Below are 21,396 nucleotides of genomic sequence, written 5' to 3' on the forward strand. Positions count from 1 at the left end.
GAGATTTATGAACCTAATTGAGAATTGAGATGCAATCTCAGCCACTCATCCAGAATATTTGTGAAATGTCAACAACATGTAGTTTATGTCAACACGGGGGCATAATTATAATTTTATTAATTTTTTTATTTTTTAAATTTTTTTTTTAATTTTCTTTAAATTTTCTTTTTTTTTTAAAAAAAAAATCATTTTTTTGTCAACTACATATACAATTTATGTCAACTACACATCAAATGTCAACAACTTTATTCAATAAATACTATTTGACATGAATTGTACATGTAGTTGACATTATATTGTGTAGTTAACATGAATTGTATATGTAGTTGACATGGATTATACACATAGTTGACATGAATTGTGTGTGTGGTTGACATGGATTGTACACATAGTTGACATTATATATGTGTAGTTTACATGAATTGTATATATAGTTGAAAAATAAAATAAAAAATTAAAATTTTTTTAAAAAAAATTAAAAAAAAATAATAAAATAAAAAAAATATTTATTGCATAAAATGTACCATGATATTACCATTCTGCCCTTTCATAATTATTTAATCTAAAGATATTTTCCATGTGAAAAAATCTGCACCACTCATTTAATAAAAATAAGTGGCTGATATTGCATCTCATTTCTCAATTAGCATAAAAAATCTCAATTGATAACAATCCATATATAATTATCACCCTAATCCTCATTTTGTCCATTTGGGCCGATGGCAGCTAGTCTGGTCTCTTATAACTTCAAGGAGATTGAAAGTTTCTATTTTTGTTTTTAGTAACATGTTTTATAGGGATATTGACATTTAATATTATAAAACTTTTAAAAAATTGGGCTTTTCCCACGAACTTTAAAATTGACAAATAATATCATGAACTTTATCCCGAGTTTGTTTTTTCCCACGAATGAAAAAATTCATGTTATTTTAATAGATTGAAGAATAATTTTGGAGGGTGTGCTTCAAGAAAAACTATCTTCAAATATTGAAAAACTTGAAGCTTTCAAAATTGTTGTCGAGAAATTACGAAAAAAAATCTGTATCATAATATTATTTGTGGGAATTTTTTCATTCGCGGGGAAAAACAAACACGGTGTAAAGTTCGTGATATTATTTGCCAATTTTAAAGTTCGTGGGAAAAACCTAACTTTTTGAAAGTTTCGTGATATTAGATGCCAATATCCCATTTTTATATTTGTTATTTATTTTTTGTTTCACGGAGCTCCGTTTTAAAGTTTCTATTTTTTTTAATTCCAAAAGTTAATTTTGTCATTAATTTCAAATAATTAAGTTTTATATATTTATGTAATTAAATACTTTTTCCTTCTCAACTAAGTTGGGGCTAACTTTTGGTCATGAATATTAAGAAATTTTGTTGAGTAGATTAAAAGAAAACAAAATAAAATAGAAGAGAGAAATAAAGTAAAGAGACGGTAGTAAAAAAGATAAAAAAGAGAAAAGTAGGTGAAAAAAAAAAGAGACTAATTAAATATTTAAATTTTTATTAAATAATAAAATAATTCAACTTACTTGAGACTATCTAAAAAAAATATGACTCATGTTAGTTAGTTAGTTTGGATGCAATACTTTAAAATATATTAGCTATGTAAATTTCATTCTATTATTTAATTCATTTGTTTATGATTAATTTGATTGAAATTTAGTATTCTGTTGGTGATATGCCTAAAAAAGTCACTGTAAGTCTGTAAATGTTGGGTGCTATTCTTGTTATCTACCTAGTCCCCACCAACTAATTAACATGACTATATTTCATAAAATAAAGGGCATAATATCATAAAGAATTGGACGCTAAATCGTATATATTGGTTGGGTTTTTATAACAATGAGAATAAAATAGTCTTCTTGAAAAGACACATACACGTTAATTGTAGTTGAATTACAATTTTAACAAGCGGAATATTTATGTACCTAAAAAGTATATGCGGACACAAATGTATCTCAAGAATTATTGGAGACCCACAATAATTATAACATTGTGACAGTAGTTTAGTATTTCCGACCAAAATTTATTTATTGCAATAGTACTCCTTCAGCAACCAGCAACTACTTTAGGTGGGATAATTGTAAGATGGAACAGTAAGTTGTTGATACCACATTAATATCGTCGGCTCACGTTTGAATAGTGGTTTATACTTTATACTATATATAAATATAAATGCCGTAGAAGAATAGAAGCCAAAGTTATTTACACTCGATAAAATTTATTAACCAATTTCCCCCTTCATCGTCCAAATATGACTATAAACACAGTAGAATTATTCTCAATAAATGTTATATTTGGAGCGAATGATATTTATAATTTATTACTATATTATTTAACTTCCAGCGGTACCAAGTGCATATGGTAAATTGGGTTTCCAATTATATACTGTAGTACTATATTGAATAATTGAAGTATAAAATTGGACAAGAGAGAAAGATATGTTAATTGGTTAATAGTATCACTTTAAATTAGAATGTGAAGTTATCAAATGAGTTTAAATTAACGAATGTGATAAATTTATTCACGTCATGAACATTAATAACAAATAGTATGTTATAATATGTCTTTGTATTAACGACAACTTAATCATGAAGAGCAATAACCGAGTAATAACGAAATAAAAAATATGTTAAAATGAAACTTTGATATACAAGACATGTGGCTAGTTGATGGGATTGTTGGAATGCAAATATAAGAAAATATGATTTAATTGTCTTGTCATAATCAAATTTATGTTGAGAAAGTGCTCAAGAAATTCAACATTTTTGAAAGATTACCAACTCTGACCCCGATAGAGCTCAAAATTCATGGAGCCTGTTACATAAGAAAAATACGCACTAGGTATGTTACAAATTGCATTCTAGTCTACCAAACATAGTTTGCACTGAAAATAAATTGAATTGTCATAAAAGCAATCTAAGCAAACAATATTGGAAAGCAAGAGTAGGAGTTTTGAAATACTTAAACTATATCCGACTTAGTACGTGTCTTTTGAATAACAACCCAACTTAGTCCAGCGCACTTTGGTGGTGGGCGTTGCCATCCCATGGTAGGCTTCAGCCGATTCAGTCAATTTGGCAACTCTACTGACCAACACACCATTTTTATGTCTAAAATAGTTAATCAGTGACTAAAAAAAACTTAATATGGAGTATCGTTTGAAGACATAAAAATACACACAATTACATGCGTTGAAAATGGACGTATAAGAAATAGGGCTGGGGAAAAATACCGAAATACCGAAAAACCGGTCTTATCGTACCGAAAAAATATCGAAAATACCGTTGTTTTGGTATACCGTGACTTTCGGTATGGTATGATACCTTACCGAAAGATTGCGGTAAGGTAACGATATGAATTTTCAAATACCGCGGTATACCGCTGCATACCGAAATTCGGTATATACCGTAAACTAAGGTATATACCGTAAATTAAGGTATATGCCACAATAATATAAACACAATTGTATATAAAATATATTTTATATATTTTTAAATTATAAATCTATTGTGAAATATAAATATAATTATGAATAAATTATATTTAATTTATTTTTAAAATTATAAATTATAAATAATATTTTAAAAACTCTAATTTTCTATTTTAATTGATGTTGAAAGTCAGGTATACCGCAAAAATAAGGTATACCGAACTTCGGTACGGTATACCGAAAATGAGGTACGGTATCGGTATGGAAATTTGTCATACCGAATATAAGGTATACCGAAGTTCGGTATACCAAAAACTTTGGTAAGGTAAAGGTATGACTTTTTCGCATACCGTATTTACGGTAAGGTATACGGTATGGTGGTTTCGGTAAGGTATACCTTACCTACCCACCCCTAATAAGAAATCGCTCTTAAGCTAAAGATAAACTATCTTAGTCTTTTTTTTTTCTATTAATTACAATAAAAATTTCCCCAGCCACCATTTTTCGGGAGTAAGTATTACTGATGAAACAACATCTTCATAGTATAATTTAAGATTAATCATCATAACCCATTAAAAACACATCAGTTTATCCAATTAATTAAATATTCACCACATCATACCCAACGTAAAACCAATAACATAATATATGATTAGTGCGCAATTCTCGTGATTTCATTTCATCTGCTAAACTTGAATATTAATAGTTTTTTTTGTTATATGTAAATTTGAATATTGAAAGGGAGATACTAATATCAACAATTATTGAATTATATATTGGTCGAATTGTGGAAAATCACGAGGTTCGTATTAAATTTTAATTAGGTTACAATTTAAACCCATTCGTGCTTCGTTTCAAATTGTTGTTTTAGGGAGTGATATACAATAGTGGAAAAGATTCAGTCAAGAGACACTGTGGAGAATAATAGAGAGAATAGTGCGCAGTTAATTGTCACTTAAATCTTGTCAACAATCCCAACTTTTTAAGCTTAATTAATTTATGTGGTCAAATTTACCCCTCTAGTTATTGACAATATATTTATAATGATGCTAAAATTGATGTCTAATTTTTTTTTAAATCTTCATATTTGATTTTATTATACTACATATAAATGTGTATATGTCGGAGAAGGGTAAACAGATGGACTAAGAGAGTTGCAGTGTAGGGCCAAATGAAAGGAATTTAAAGGAAAGGAACAAAAGGCAGTGTAAAATGAATCATCCATTTTGACGATTGAATATATTTATTCATTTATTCTCCCAAATAGAATATGTAATATTTTGCATTTCCATGCCCACATTATAATTAACACCACTCACATCATCCATCTCCATCCCAACTACCACACCCTTCATTTAATCCCCACTCCCCCACCCCAAAATGAATCCTAATTTCAAATAAAAATTTAAAACGAATTAGAATGTTTAACGTATAGGTGATGTTCATTTAATACGAAGAAAAAACTTGGCTAGCTTGAATAGGAAATAGTTATAGTCAAAGTTCTTAAATACCCTACACTCATAGGTTAGGGTTATCGTTAAAAGCTACATACCTTAGATCCCGCCGATCATTTACCAAAAATTACGATCTGAAGGTCAAAATTTGATGATCAAAAGGGGCATTTAATTTTGATTGATTTAGCAATATTACCGTTTACCATATTCCTACTTTAAATAAACATTAATTATTGGTATAACAACAAATCATTTCTTCTAAAACACACGCATATATTTTTATTTTCGTTATATTTTATTTTATCAGAAGTATTTATATTTGATTTTTTCGATTCATATTATTTTCAAAATTTATTATTACAACATGTTATTATTGAAATTTATGATAATTTATTATTTTTAGTGTAACAAAATAGTACCATTGAAAATCATTAATTCAAACCTAATTATTAATTCATGCTATTAAATCTACACCAATTTCATGTATCATGCAAATTGATTGGTTCTAAAATTTTCATTTTAATGTGGTTCTCAATTGAGCCAACACATGTACACTTGATTAACTGTGTTTTTTTTTTAATTGGCAAATGAAGATGAATTTTAAAAGCCGCAGGCATCAACCACTTTTCCGCTTAGCCAACACACGCACACCGATTAACCGTACTCTTATATGTAGGGATAATGGTGATGCAAAATGACGTAGAAATTATGAGAATGATTAACTGATAGATAAAAAGAACTCAACTAATTGAGAACTTAATAGTATAAAAACTCAATGTAAAATTATATATTCAAAGTCTGTCTTTTAAGATCAACAATGAAGCCTTTATATAGGCAAAAGAAAATCCTAAACTTATGGAAAGAAAATAACTAAGAAATCATAAACTTATGAAAAGAAAATAACTAAAAAGATAATAAGCAAAAATAACTAATATTTTTTCCATCTCCTAATTCTATTAACTAGGAAATAAATAAAACCAAAAATATACTTTTCTTAGTCTCCAAGACTTGTCTTCTGTGACTGCATCAAATGGAGTAGTTTGTTTCACAAGCTATTAATGCCAAATACTTACAACAATAGAAGATGGTTATGGGAATTTGGTGACATAAACACATCTATCAATACGCATGTAGGTGATATACCAATAACGAAATTATTCATTTTAAAGTCTATTGAATCTAATCGACTATTTATTTCAAACAAAAATTCAAGGATACCGCGCCTCTATTAATTGGTCGCAATTAAGTATCAGCAATATTAGGATAGCTAACATCTTGTTTTTACTTATGGGAAGGAAACGGTGGGGTATATCATATATAGGCTTACTGCTATTCCATAATTTTAATAATTTTTCCATGTGATATGACGCATTTATTTTCATATTTAGTAATATCAAAATTGTAGTAGCTAGTACTAATAAACATCTTTCAAATTTGATAATTGTATGCTTTCAAGTAGGAATTTTTGCATGCTATGATTAATTAAAGTATATATTATCATAGAAATAAATTAAGTGAAAAAAACCCAAAGTAGTAAGGAAAAAAAAGAGTGAATAATTAGGATTAATTAAAAAAAATTAAGAAAGTTGTACGATGAGAAGTTGACATGAGATACAGTCCCCAGATGGCCCATTCCTCGAAAAGAGAGTAATAAATGGTAAAGGGACAGAAACAGAAGAGAGAGAGAGATGGTAAATCATTTTGTAATCGATTGCTTTATGATTGAAGGAGAGAGAAAAAATTAAAAGTCATAAAGGAGAGAGAAAGAGATAAAAGAGCTTTTTGTAGCAAAGCTCTCTCTTCCCTTTATTACTTTTTGTAAGGACAAAAGTTAGAAACTGAGACCCCCATTGCCATGTGTGGGAGGGGGTATGTATAGGTGCTAGGGGTCTATTACAAGGCATCATGGCAGAATGATTATTGAGAGAATAGAATTGTGGTTTCTTTGCAGTTGTATTTATTGCCAATCCCTCTGCCCTAGGTAGAGATGGAAACTGCACCATATATGTTTATGTTAGTACTCGTATTATTCATTCTCGGTGGGACCCATCCCAATATTAAACATAATTTCTTATAAAAATGATCAAATTTAGTGACCAATTGATACATATAAATAATACTTCCATTATTTACTCACATTTACTATGTCATAATTTTTTTTGGCACATATATGTGTAAATAATGCACGAAATGTTTCAGTTTCATCTAGAGTGAATATATGTTACAAAATGGTGATATCAAGAAAAATAAGCACAAAATGGTGAATTGTTTGTGATTTGTGGATAGATAGATATATGAAGGAAGTGTATGTATAGAGTGAAAGAGGTTTCACATGTTTGGCGTAGTTGAAACTGACAATGAGGTTAATGAAAGTCGCTCCCCGTATTGTCTACTCCGCATTTAAAGCGCGCCCATTTGCTGTCTCCTTTACTCCCATACCTTCTTCATACATTCTTATGTCCATTTTAATTATATTTCTCTCCTTTTCTTTTACATATATACACCGTTTCAGAAATTTCTTACATATGACAACCGTCAAACCTATTGTACAATTATTCACGGATTGATTTTTATTTTTCGTCGTGCCCAGTGACTATTTGTTGTGCTGATTTATAGGCAGAATTCGATCCCTAACCATTTGATTAATGATCGACGTTTTTCACACCACTTGACCACACTCCCTATGTTCAAAGATTGATTTCACTAAAAAAACTTATCTTTGATGACACAAAAATAGAGATACAAATTACTTACATTGAAATTTTTTGACAAATAACTATATTCCCTCCGTCCGCCATTAGGAGTCTTGGCGGTACGGATTTTAAGAAATGTTAAGAAAAGTGAGAGGGGGGAAGTTAGTGGAATAATGAGTCTCACTTGTATATATAAGTTTTACTAATTGAAATGTGAGTGAAATGAGTTAGTGGAAGGTGAGATCCTATTACCATTTATGGTAAAAGTGAACTGGTACTCCTATTAGCAGACGAACTAAAATGGAAAAATGAGATTCTTATTCGCGGATGGAGGGAGTACAAATTAGGATGCATAATTTTTTGTTTTTCTAGGACTTTTGCATCCACTAATTTTAATTGAGACACCAACAAAGAAGACACTTTTTGAACCGTTGATGATATATTCGCACACACAAATTTAGGTGCTTAAGTGCATACAAAATTCCCTTAGCTATTACTTTATTTTTTTAGTGTTTTTTTTAAACGCTTATTTTTAATCCATCCGCATTTTCATAAAGCATTATGATTTATGAAAACAAATTTATCTTGAGCTGATTACTGAATTTTTCCCAAATTTTATTTCTTTAGTTGGCTCTTATAATTTTCAGAAAAGTTTGTTTAAAGTTGTTAGGCCCGTTTGATGTTAGGTCGAGACTAGTTGGCCCGTTTCAAAAAAGATCTAAGCTGGTTGGCCTGTTTCAAGATAGGCCTTGGATTCTTTATCATCCTACTAATAACTTGTGCCGGATTAAATTATATTGAAATGATGTTCCCCAAACCCACCAAAATTGCTGGGCCCACCCAATTTATGGCAGCTTGCCAATTGGCAGTTGAATTCAATATAAATCCATGGATGCACTATCCACCTAATTTAATTTTGACTCCATTAAATACCAATAAAACAAATTTGAAATTAATCAACTGTACCAAGTTTGCAGACTTTTATTCTTATTCTCTCACACTTAGCTAGTGGGGCAAAATTTTAAATGTGATAGATAGCAAAATTTTTGGCATTAAGAAGTGTGTGGTTCATGTTTGGTGAATCAATAAAATGTGAAGGGAGCTGCTCAATAAAGTTTATGATGATCAGTTTTGGCTGGACTATGGAAATTATTATGTAGTACTTCAATTTGGCAGATATTTTGATTGGTGTTTGGTAGAAATAAAATAATAAGGGCAGAGAATATTTATGATGCGAACATTCTTTACTTGCTTAATAGACCCAATCAGTTACAAGCCTCAAAGTAGTGTGTCTTGGTCCATCCAACGTGGGCCAAGTTTGGTTACTAAAAAACAACTCTAAAAGTAAACAACAATATTAAAAAAAAAATCGTAATACAAACAACCAAGTACATATGAAAATTATGAATTCACTGAAAAATACCTTAATGCCCTATCTGTTTTTTTTATTTTTTTATTTTTTTTATTTTTTTTTATCTTTTCTTGAATTTCATGATTTTTCTATAAGTGATTTGAGGTGCCCTCTGGTAGATTTTTTATACCCCATCATAAATAAATTCTTATTATGATTATAAACTCTCAATAGGGTATTAATGTGTTGTATCAGAACGTGCGCATAATATTTGGTGTGTTAAATCCATTTTTTATGAAAAATGTTTAGTTCTTGAATTAAAAAAAATACTCAACACAGATTAATAAGGTATTTGATATGTTACTTATTTGGAATGTGAAAATGTACCAAAATACCCTCCATGGCACGAGGGGCATTTTAGTCTAAAACATCGGAAAAGTGAAAAAAACACAATACTATCAAAGTTCAGTAGCAAATAACAAAGTTCAGTTCATTCTTTACATAAATTGAGGAAACAAAGAAATCATAACACTCTTTTGCTATTAAAAATAAGTAAAACATCCGCAAAGAATGATCCTTGAACAATTTTGCTAGCGCCCTGTGAAGTGTGTGAAGGAGTTAGTAGCATTCGTGGCAGTCGATCCCGTTGTTCGCGATGTACTCGTCTCACCACCAAGACCAACCCTGTTCCCGTAGCTCCAACTTGCCCTGTTCGGAACTTTCCCCTCCAACGATCCGTCGCTTAGAAGCATCGCCACAATCTCTGACATGCTTGGCCTTGAAGACGCTGGCGACTGCGTGCACATCAAACCAATTTCCACCATTTTCTTCAATTCCTCAACTTTATAGTCATCTGCCTCCAAAGTCTCGTCCGCTAGCTTCTCATGCATCCCGCCCTCGTACAGCCTCCACGCCTGCAACCACAAATATTGACGGCGTTTACTATTATGGCAGTCACTCCCGAAAGACCTCAAACTAATTGTGATTGGACAACAGTTATATACAGCTTAGGCTTAGGAGTTGGTTTACCTCTTCTAGAAGGTATCCAGTCTCAGCCTCCACATCCATGTCGCTGCTTCTTCTACCGCTGATCATTTCCAGGATCACAACTCCGAAGCTGTAGGTGTCAACTTTCTCTGATAAATGGCCGTGGACCGCGTATTCTGGCGCTGTATATCCCCTGAATTTGACCATTCAGTAACAATGAAAAACAACATTTGTAAATGTTAACATGGCTTACAATGTGCCAGCAAATTTGGTGCTAACATGGCTCTGATCCTCTGGGAGAAGCCTTGCCAGCCCGAAATCAGCTATTTTGGCTTGAAACTCTTTGTCGAGTAGAATGTTGCCAGGCTTCACATCGCGATGTATGATGGTTACGTGGTACTGCTCGTGCAGATAGGCAAGGCCTCTCGCTGTGCCAAATAATATGTCGAATCGCTGCTTCCATTTCAGACATCCTCGTTTATCGCCTAATGCACAATCACTCATGTTTACATGATACTACAATTAAGCGCGTATTGGAGAAATGCGATAACTATAGTATATAAACATACCGTATAAGAATCTGTCGAGGCTTCCATTCTCCATGTACTCGTAGACGAGAAGAAGATCAGATCCCTTGCTGCAGCATCCTAGTAGACGGACAAGATTGCGGTGATGGACATTGCTTATAAGCCTTACTTCACTCTCGAAATCTGCCTTTGCTCTGCTATAGTTTATGTTGAGTTTCTTCACTGCTACAACGTTCCCATTTTTCAACGTCGCCTGCTCATGAGTTCCAACATCTTCGTTTCAACGACAAAACCACAAAATCGCGTATCTCATATGCATATTTATTTCTACCTTGTATACATCTCCAAAACCGCCTTCCCCGAGCTTATTTTCCTTACTGAAATTACTGGTTGCCGCTTTCAAATCCTTGTAGCTGTATCTGTTCGGACCTTGCAGTTGCGTTGCCCCCAAAATGTCACCTGCATTTCATTATCAGTATGATATTGTTCGCTTTGCGCAAAGCCCTCACAGTTTTGCTTTTGCGACACTCGACAAAAGACCTCGCATTATTTGCACTTATATATTGCTTGCATATTTTCTAATTCGCACTCACTTCTTGGGGAAGTTTCTGGCTTCCTTGCAAACTTGTACCATAAAAAGAAGGCAGCCAAGATAAGAACAAGACCACCACCTCCTACCGCGCCGCCAATAATCGCCTTCTTCTTGTTTGAATTCCCTAAATACACAACGCATCAGATTAAGAAATGCCTCTATTAACAAGGAACAGAGGGGGTAATAACTACCTTTTGATCCTAGAAAGGGCGCAATGTTTGTCGTCTGATTATCAGCGAAAAATGGAGCGTCGGAATATCTTAAAAAGCAAGCAGCATCAACAGCCCTTCCATCTGCATCAGGCAAGCAGGCCTGTACGTTTCTGTATGCAACGGTTAGGCAATCTCTGCAGCCATCTTGGGTGATGGTTTGAGCACACTGCGCGACGGCATAAACAGTTAAGTTGGCGATGGACCTCTTGCTTGCTGCATAAAAGGGATTCATTTTAGGTGTTGCTAGTGTAAGATCCTCTAGCAATGCCTCTCCTGTTGCTCTGAAAACGGCAGCCTCTGGCGCCGACCGGTTGCCGCAGATTTGGACGTTTCCGGGAAGGGTTGTTTGATCGTAGAAGTTGTTGCTCTCATACCTTATAGTCAGGTGGAAACAACCAAGCTACTCAATAGTAAATAGTCAAAATAGACGAACTTTCCATTTACATACTATTATTCCTAGAGGGCTAATTTTTCGCCAAATTCTAGTTTCTGTGTACACTTAAAATTCTGTCTTCCAATTATCAAACTATTGAATTATTAAATTAATGATTTTGCAACTAATTAGGATCATCTGATTTACTTATATAATCACAATCCCGCCACATTATAGAGGCCGAAACAGCGTCGTATTATACAAAATTAAATTATAAGGGACTATATTAAGAGAGAATGAAATGGAAGAGAGAAAACAAGAAACAAGTATGAAAATGAGACTATTTAATTCAATAAAGTAAGTACAGAGAAATGAAGGAAATTCACACAAACATTCTAAATTTGTGATTATGACCATGTGCCGGCCTGAAGTATTACGATCCTACGACTTTGTATGATATTTTATCTATTTATTTAATTTTATTGTTTTCTAACGTAGGGATACTGTATTATTTATTATTTCCTCTGTAGGTGTTGGCACTTAACCAAAATGTATTGGAAAATAATTCAGATAGAGCCTTTTCATATGGAATATTCGGAACGTAGGTCATCTCCCATTAATTTAGTAAACATTTTAAATTCATATGAAAATGAAACCAAATGACTTGCCAACAAATCCACTAATCTGCCAAGTTGTATTAAGAAATTACATATTTCATTTTAATTTCTAAAACACATGAACCTAAAAAATATTATAATACTTTTTTCCTTTTATTAATTTAAACTAATTCCCTGAGCTATGTATGTTTTATTTTCGAGAATGATTTGTTACATGTCATACTATTAAACCATTCATATGACTTAAATCGACCATTAATATGCTATACTTGAAGGGTGGAATATCAAAGTCACCTAATCTATATTTGATTAGCTTACTCATCTTTACTAGGTCGAACGTATAGCATATATAATACGATAGATAGTAGATATTTTTTTGATTCGAAAAACTCCATGATTAATCTGGGCGCATATCAAGAAAATAGACATCCTAGAATATGGAATTCTATATGATTGTTATACATAAATTTTCCTTCTTTTAATGTCCTAAAACTATGTATTGAACACATTTAATTGATAACAAAATAAATATTCTCAATATCTTTTCTTAATCTTTTCAAATTTCAATCAGCCTGATTTGTTCGAATCAAAGGATATGTACATAACTATTCAGATCATATACACATGATAGTAATTGATAACCAAATAACAAAAAGATATGCAAAATCACTTCTTCCTTCCCAAATCAACACTGAATTCCACATAAGAAAAAACGTTCATAAATGTTTGGAAAAAGATAAGAATAATCACCTGAGGAAACAGCCATCGTAGATAACCCGAGCGCCATTGGCGGCGGAGCAGTTCCGAATCTGCGCGACGGCGGCGTCATAGCAGGCCAGGCAATCCCTTTCCGTCATGTAGTTTCTGCACTGAGCCATGGCGTAGGCCGGGTCCGAAGACCTGGCCTGCTCCGCCGTCGCAAACAGCCTGCCTCCGCCGCCCGAGAGCTGAGCTCTGAGGTTGCTGAAGGTTGCGTTAAGGTTGTCGAAAAAATCGGCTGCATTGGTTGCATTATACTGGCTGCATCCCTTGTTTAGCAGATTAATCTGCGGCTGAGATTCTGCTTTTTGCCACCAGATCGAGACGGCGGCCAGCGTGATAATCAGGCGGGGCCAACATCTCCATCTGGTTGTGGTTGGCATTGATCTGAATTGTACTACGCTTATTTGTCTGTGTGCTGGTGGGTGACTATTTATTGTATGGAGTCAACTTGACAAAATATAAAATTCAGAAATAGAAGGCATTAACTATTCTCTATTCATATACTTTAATTTTATTTCCTATTTACAATCGATTGCAAATAGTGAAATACAAGACTGATTCCGAAGTGGATCATTATTGGCAATTATCTTCATTTTATCATCATTCATAGATAAATATTTATTAAATCGTAAATATATTCCATTTTGTCTCATTAGTGTTAAGATATTTCTTGGTCTTAGCCATATTTTGTAACTATACATAAATTCGCCTCTTAAGAGACTTTTTCGAACTTTTAATTAAAGAGCAAATTGAAACACCTCATAATTATTTTTCAGCTTTGTGCATATCAGTTTTATTAAAGTAGTTGTTGGAATCGTGTCCAGTTAAAGGGTATTGACCGCGTCGTTGACATGGCGGAACCTTTCATTTGTGAAATTAAATGATATAGGATCGATCTACGTTCGGAGTAGATGATCATGACATATTTATTTTTAATAAGTCGATTCCTAGTGAGTGAAAAGTAATGAATTAAAGTTAGTTATAGAAACGGGGCTACAGAAAAAGCAATGAAAAAAACCAAAGGATTAATTAACAAGTGTTAATTATCCCACATTGGTGGGAGAGCCTAATTGAACATGTACTCCCTCCGTCCCATAAAAGATGACACACGGGTAATGACACGAGATTTTAGGATATGTTGTTTTGTGTGTTAAGTGAGGAGAGAAAATAGTATATTCATATTAATGGAGAGAGAATTTTTTCCAAAAAATATGAAATGTGATTACAAACTAAAAATGAAAGTGTGACACCTATTATGGGACGTAGAGAATATTTAACAGGCCAAATTATTACATATATAATTACAGTGGGCTAAGATGGGCGATAAAACTAACACGCGCGTGCCGCGGCCGTGCCCTTTGCTTTTTGGGCACCGTACTCGCGTGTCGTGCACTTAAATATTGACAATTGGTCTTCAAGCTGTTGCTTAGGCCTGGTTGTTGGGATTCGTCCGAGCCCCAGCCTAATCTTTTAGACCACCTTACCAGTCCAAGTCAGCGAGTTGCGTCGCCAACATGATGCGACGAAGCAAATGTGACTTTCACGTAACAATGTCCACGTTGTGATTGAACCCAAATGTGAGGAGTGTCAAGTTACGCCCCGTCCAGGATCAGCCTTCAGCTTCCGTAACGGCATGTAACCTTAGCGGTTACAATCCAACCATCATCATTGACTTAAAGTATGTGTTGACCAACAACCTTCAATGTAGTGAACTACACCTATAAATAGGTAGTCACTCCATACATTCTACACACCAACACAATCTCCAAAGCATTCTCTACATCATAAGCTCTCCATCTACGCATAGTCTTCTGTCGAAACTCTATCATCACCTTCATCCTGTTCGTCGAAGCTTATTCTATCTACGGTGTTGTAATGAACAAGACATAGACTTTTTATATTTGGTAACGACACTTCAATCTGAAAGCACTACCGAGACGTATCTCGTCTTGCGGGAAAATGACTCTTTGACTTGATTTATTCACATTTACGGTTACAGTTTTCGTTTTGTAATTCATTTCAGTTATTTGTACCTTTTTTTTGTTCTTCTTTTGGATTGTATTACACACGTTATTTTGTATCTCATTTTTTAACAAAAGTTTGTATTATGTAGTATGAGAAATAAGCCTTTCACTTCTCAGAGGTCTTACGCGAGAGGAAATCCACACTTATATAAAGACATGATCATTAGCAAATCAATGTGGAACAAAATTTAAGAGATTTTTAAAACACTTCCGCATGTATGGGCCAACATCGAACTTCTACATGTAAAGCAGACAAGATAAGATCTAAGAGTAAAAAAGATTCATAATTGACTTGGGTCCGTTCTGATATCATATTAGAAATATACCACTTATCCCCTTAAAAGGTCTCATAAGGGGGAGGGTTATCCACACTTTATATAGATGAGACCGGATAATCATCAAGTCGATGTGAGACAAAATTTAAGAGATTTTTAACACCCTCACACATGTGGGCTATAATGAATATCAAACTTTCACACATGAGGTAGACAAGACAAGAGATAAAGAGATCCATTATCTACTTGGGTTCTTTCTGATACCATATTAGAAATGAGTCACTCACCCTTATAAAAAGCCTCATAAAATGAGAGGATTATTCACACTTATATAGATGAGACATGATCATTATTAAGTAGATGTACGACAAGAATTAATAGATTTTTAACATGCAGTGAGCTAACTAATTAAAGAGTAATTGATGAAGAAAACATCCAATATATTAAGGTCTTGCGTGGTAAACTATAATGAAAGAATCCAACGAAATTGATACGAGATCACACCACCAAGGCCCACTAATTACCAAGACCTTTTTTCTGATCACATAATTAGAGATGATCTATCTCTCACATAACAGATTACTTACAACAAAACATGATATAACAACACTATAACTATTAGATCTACTTAGACTTAAACCAACTCCGTGTACTTCACACCCTTGTACAGCAACACACAAGTTAGTATAGTATGAGCACAAGAAAACTTTGAAGATGAACACATGTAGAACTCAGATAATAAGAGATTTGGAGGCTCAATGTCGCACAGACATAGACCGCATGCGAAAACACCTTTTACTAAAGATCTCGAGAAAAGAGGTGAAAGACACTGAAACCCTGGATTGCACCAACTACCACAATCACATAGTCACTACAACACCATGAAGGAAAATTCATAAGAAAAACTCTGAAACTCACAACCTCTCACAGATCTTACTATATATCGACTTTGAGAACTAAGGTTCTGATTAGGCGCTGACACTCGCGAGTAAACCTAGAATTTAACCTTTACTAAGAAATTCCAAGGTCAATTACTCACACATCGAATCAAACGAATCACTCGAAAAGGAAAGTATCACTTAGAAAACGAAGATAGAAAGAGAGTCCACCTACATAGAATGGAAAGCATATTCACAAAGAGAAAAAAACAGAAAGTGAGAGTGAGAGAGAGAGAGAGACGGAGAGAGTGGATGTATAAGGGTGAGTCTTCATCTCCCACTCTCCATCCAACAGTCACGGGGCGTTATCCGCATGGAGCGATGTGTGGCAGCCACCGGTGCAAATGATGTAAGTTCGGGCTTTAAGCAGAGTGGACCGAGATCAAAGATCAACTGGGCCAGCCAATTAACAAAGATTATGCCATGTATTTGACACATAGTGCATAAACACAAGCAGCTGGAACTACGTTACACAATGGTGATCTCGATGGTTATGTTTTGAAGGTTAAGCATATATGTATAAATTTTTACTTATGAGATGGAGGGGAATGTGGACTGTTACACATTGTTATATACGTTGTCCCCTATAAAAAAGTCGGCATATATTGCATAAAATATCAAATATATATAATGAGAACACCAATATTACTCTTCAAAAACATCTCCAAGATCAAATTGCAACTATGCCTTTATTCATTTTACAGAAGATAGGGCTTAAATAACTGAATACTGCAAATCAATACACAGCAATAAAAGATAAAGATAAATTTACTCACAAGAAAATCAGTATTCATTTGATGGCGATAAACTAGTATTACAACTCTGAGACAAGAGTTGATCCAACAAATCAGATCCCAAATCATGAAGCACAACTCTATACTCTGCTTCTCCAACTTGTTTCTTTCCACTGCATCTTTGCTTTGTCGTCTTGTGCGACTCTTTTAGGGCTTTCGCAGGCGACGAGCCCTCCTCGCAGCTGAACTTGATCTTCTCAAGAGATTCCACCACTCTCTCTATGGGAAAATTAAGTGGAACTAAGGCGCCTCGCGTCGCGAATGCAGCTTGGTCATAAGCTAAAGCAGCCTCTTCCGCAGTGTTGAATGTGCCGAGCCAAACCCTCGTTCCATGCCGTGTGGAATCCCTAATTTCTGCTGCAAATTTGCCCCATGGCCTCTTTCTTACTCCAATGTATCGCTTTTCTACATTATCATTGTTGATGTTGGAGGGCTCAGCTTCTTGCGATGGTGAGATTTTAAATGATATGAGATTTTGTTCTTTGAAATGTGAATATGACTCCATCTCATTATTCAGCTCAAAACTAGAAAATTGTGTGAAGTTTTAAATGGTGGGGTGAAAGATAAAGATGGAGGTTAGACTTCATTTAGATTCTTGGACAACTTGTATTTCTTGGCTTTATCTATGCATAGTTAGTTTTGGTTATATTCTTTATTCTTTTAAGGACAATTATGAGATTGAAAAATTCAAAATGTCAGTGTTCCAGGCTAAAATAAGCTGTTTAGTGTCACCCAAAAAACTTGATTGCAAAATGTAGTAGCTGAATTTTCTATACTAGAATAATTAATATACGAAAGATCATTTTGCAATAAACTAAATATTTATTAAAATCGTAAACTTTGGAAGTGATCTTAAAAATAAAAAATTTAAGATTAGTATAGTAGTAACATTTTACTATGGCGAGTTATTCTTCAAATCTGACACATGTATGAGGAATATTTTATCCTATTAGATACATTTTATTCAACGTCAAATTTAAGAATTATGACGTTTAAATGACGTGGTTTCACGTTTAGTTCAGACTAAGCCATACATATTTCACTATATAATATCAAAACATGTTAGAAAATTATCAAGTAAAACACCTAAACAAATTTGCTTCGGAAATACCAAATATATAAAAAAAAGGCAGAAAAACAAACTCTCAATGAAGCTGAAATGGAAATCTAAGAACACTGGTAATGAAGGAGTACCAAAAACCGAAAACAACTAGAACCATATTCAAACGTGTAAAATTAAAGCTAGAAATACAACTAAAGTCCCTACAAAAATCGACTATTTTGACTTTAACCGAGAAATATAAGAACTAAAAAGAACAAGAAGAGTCATATATATACTAGAAATTATATGCAAACAAAAAGAACAAGTTAAAGGCTGAACTAAAAATATTTTTTTATAATTTTCCTTTCCAAAATTTCGATCAATATATAACAACACTATAAGAACACTAAACAAAGCTTTAAAATAAACCTTAACTAAGTAAGCAAGTTTGACAAGCACAACTATGAATTAATGCTAACAAAACTTCACGCAAGTTCGAAAATCTTTCTACAACAAACAATCAAATAAAAGATAACTCCACAAAAATATATTCCATATAACTAAAACAGGCCCAACACCATTGACTATGAATATAGATGTCGGAAAAAATAGCAAACTAAGACTTTTATTGATTTTAATTGTTGAGTTTTATTAATTTTAAATTTTATTGATTTGAATATTTTGTACAAAAGTACTATTTTCGGTAAGATTGTGGTGGTATTTTATGTAAAACGGTATTTTAGGTATGTCGTATCGAAATTGATGTAGGTATGATTATAAGGTGTGATGCATCAATCGACCCCTAAATATTACTCTTTATACAAGTGATTTGATTTTCCTTTTTTGATTGTTTTACACAAATGATCAATTTTCTTATTTGACTTTCATTATCTCTCTATTTTATTCTTTTATATATTTATACTTTCATCATTTAATTTAATAAATATTAATTTTTTAAATTTCATGTTGAAAAGAAAGTCACTTTGATATGGAACCAATTACTTAAAGTTAAAATAAATGTTCAATTTTCAGTTATAGAAGTGTCTCGGTCAATCCAATTACACAGACGAGTATTTATTATTTTATCTGACAAAAATTAAATTTGTAGGCGTGCATTGGCCCTCTCTTTTGTCTTTATCCGTCGGCTGAGCACCATTCTTGAATTAAGCTTCCTACAATTATCAAATATGCATCATCATGCCACACGTCATCTCTTACGAAACAAGTACTTGTATAAATTATCTTTCCCGAATATAGGGTTTGGCATCAGCATCTCCTAATAATATCTCAATAATATTGATACAATGTTTATGTCAGTCGTGGTCTCGTGGAGTTATCATTTCAGAGTATATTACGTACAACAGTTTTCTCTACAAATATTAACAATTTCTATTGACTGATTGACGTCGATCGATATTAAAATGGGTGCTTTTTGATTGGGTTCTTAAGTCAATGCTGTATTATTGAAGTTCAATGATCTTCAAGAACTACTATTCCATGTGGCCAAACGTTGTCCAATCGTATGTACATGGAGTAATTACAAGGAACTACTACTATTACTCTCCTCGTTGTCTATGAATGCCTTCGTTTAGAAGATACTCTCCTCGTTCCCTACCACGACTGCCACCACGTCCAAGTTCGACATTGATAATAAACGTGGACCGTGATACCAACTATTTGCAAAACGTGTCACAAGAATGACTAAACTATAAAAGTTTAAGAGAAATCTTAGTTTCTTAAATTTAAATTTATTAAAAGTGATAAAAATTGCCTGCAAAATAATGAAAGAAATCATTTATACTCCTCCGTCACATAAAAATATGTGCACTTTTTTATTTTCGACTATCCAATTTTTTTTTTGATACACCCAAGTTATTTACAACATATACCAGTACTATCAAAACACTAATAATAATGTGGGTCCCACTATCCACTAACACTAATTTCAACGACCCTTCTCCTCTCTTTCTTACTTTACCAATTTTATTATTCCCATGCCATATCATCTGCCTATATTTTTATGGGCCGAAGGGAGTATGAGATTTTGAAACCCTAAGCACTTGAAATGAAATAAAATGAAATTATGTAAACTAAGAAAAATCCCTATAAAATTATATGGCAATTTGAACCCTTAAACGAAGTCAATATGACAAAATCCATATTACATCTTGGCTAAGGCAATGAGTTTGACTCATCAGCCTATTTCGCAAGCCCATTTCGAGTTTAAGTTATTCCAAGCGTTTTTTTGGCGTCGATGGAATTGCATCAATTGGTGGTAATAGAATATGAAGAAAAAAAACAAGTCAACAAGAAATTTGATGTGCCAACCATCACATATAACTAGGGGATTAAAGGTTACTCCCTCCGTACCACTTTGACCGGGTACGGGTTTTAAGAAATATAATTAAAAGTGAGTTGAAAAAGTTAGTGTAATGTGAGTCCTACTTTTATTTAGTTTTATAATAAAATGTGAGTAGAAATGAGTTAGTGGAACATGAGGTACACTACCAAATATGGTAAAAGTGAAGTGGGACAAATTATGTGGGACAAACCGAAATGAGAAACTGGGACGAATTATGTGGGACGGAGGGAGTAGTATTTAGTAACCAATTTTATGCAAGATGAATAACTATTAAAAATAGGATGGAATTAGAAAGAGATAAAAGTGAAATGTTCAATTATGTGTTTAAACATATATAAACAAGTGACTAAACGAAGGACAAAAACAGATTAGTTAAAAGCTCACGTATATACATGAGAATGGGATATTTGTTGTTTTGGAGTGTGGTCGTTCTCTCTCGAAGGGCTTCATCGTCATTTCAAGCGTGTGGGGTGAGTTTGACATCTGGATTGAGAAATAAATGTAAGGAAATGTTTTTGTTCGAAGATGGGTTTTCAATTATTTAAAAGTAGAGGAAATTAATTATAATATCTATTCCCTCTTTCACAGTGGGGTTTTGTCTTCATCTGTCGGCGCAACAGTGAAAATTACAATTGCCCGATTTAATAGTACTAACAGTTTTCCATTAAAAGAGGTATTTCCATTGCAATCCGGAACTTGATAAATTCATCTTCGAAATGTTGCAATAATTTTGGTCCATCGTTTTGAAACTAAAATTTTAGTGTGCACTGATCTTATACTAGCTAACATAACAAACCCATGTCAAATATGGATATGTATAGTAGTATAAGAATTTTGGGGATCGGATAAAGATGAGGCAAATTGCCATAGGTTTTTATCGTCGGTTTTTTAATATTTTAGGGTACTATATAGGTGTTTCATGACGAGTCTCAAGTTTCATTTCAGCTCAACATAAAT

The 21,396-nt window shown here is 33.2% G+C and overlaps 1 protein-coding gene and 1 pseudogene across 1 annotated transcript; both read right to left on the reverse strand.

Annotated features, from left to right (window-relative positions):
• Positions 1 to 9,373: 9,373 nt before the first annotated feature.
• LOC125210591 (cysteine-rich receptor-like protein kinase 2) lies at positions 9,374 to 13,414 on the reverse strand. Its single transcript, XM_048110127.2, has 8 exons — positions 12,993 to 13,414; positions 11,232 to 11,626; positions 11,042 to 11,164; positions 10,780 to 10,907; positions 10,491 to 10,701; positions 10,175 to 10,406; positions 9,964 to 10,114; positions 9,374 to 9,848 (listed from the first exon to the last, which is right to left on the reverse strand). Exons 1-8 carry the CDS (start codon positions 13,382 to 13,384, stop codon positions 9,525 to 9,527), a joined length of 1,956 nt encoding a protein of 651 aa, XP_047966084.1. The 5' UTR covers positions 13,385 to 13,414; the 3' UTR covers positions 9,374 to 9,524.
• Positions 13,415 to 16,894: 3,480 nt separating this feature from the next.
• On the reverse strand, positions 16,895 to 17,586 carry LOC125216820 (ethylene-responsive transcription factor 1B pseudogene; annotated as a pseudogene).
• Between the last annotated feature and the right edge of the window lie 3,810 nt (positions 17,587 to 21,396).

The sequence above is a fragment of the Salvia hispanica genome, chromosome 3 (assembly GCF_029641045.1).
Source record: "Salvia hispanica isolate PSC_SH4W2 chromosome 3, Shi_PSC_v1, whole genome shotgun sequence".
Lineage (NCBI taxonomy): Eukaryota > Viridiplantae > Streptophyta > Magnoliopsida > Lamiales > Lamiaceae > Salvia > Salvia hispanica.

What these genes read in the sequence shown, in the direction of transcription:
- LOC125210591 (XM_048110127.2), bottom strand. Translation starts at nt 13,384, where the DNA reads ATGCCAACCACAACCAGATGGAGATGTTGGCCCCGCCTGATTATCACG. An exon ending in GCCCTTTCTAGGATCAAAAG is followed by an intron (nt 11,165 to 11,231) that starts GTAGTTATTACC and finishes TTGTGTATTTAG; the next exon opens with GGAATTCAAACAAGAAGAAG. An exon ending in GTTTTGGAGATGTATACAAG is followed by an intron (nt 10,702 to 10,779) that starts GTAGAAATAAAT and finishes ACTCATGAGCAG; the next exon opens with GCGACGTTGAAAAATGGGAA.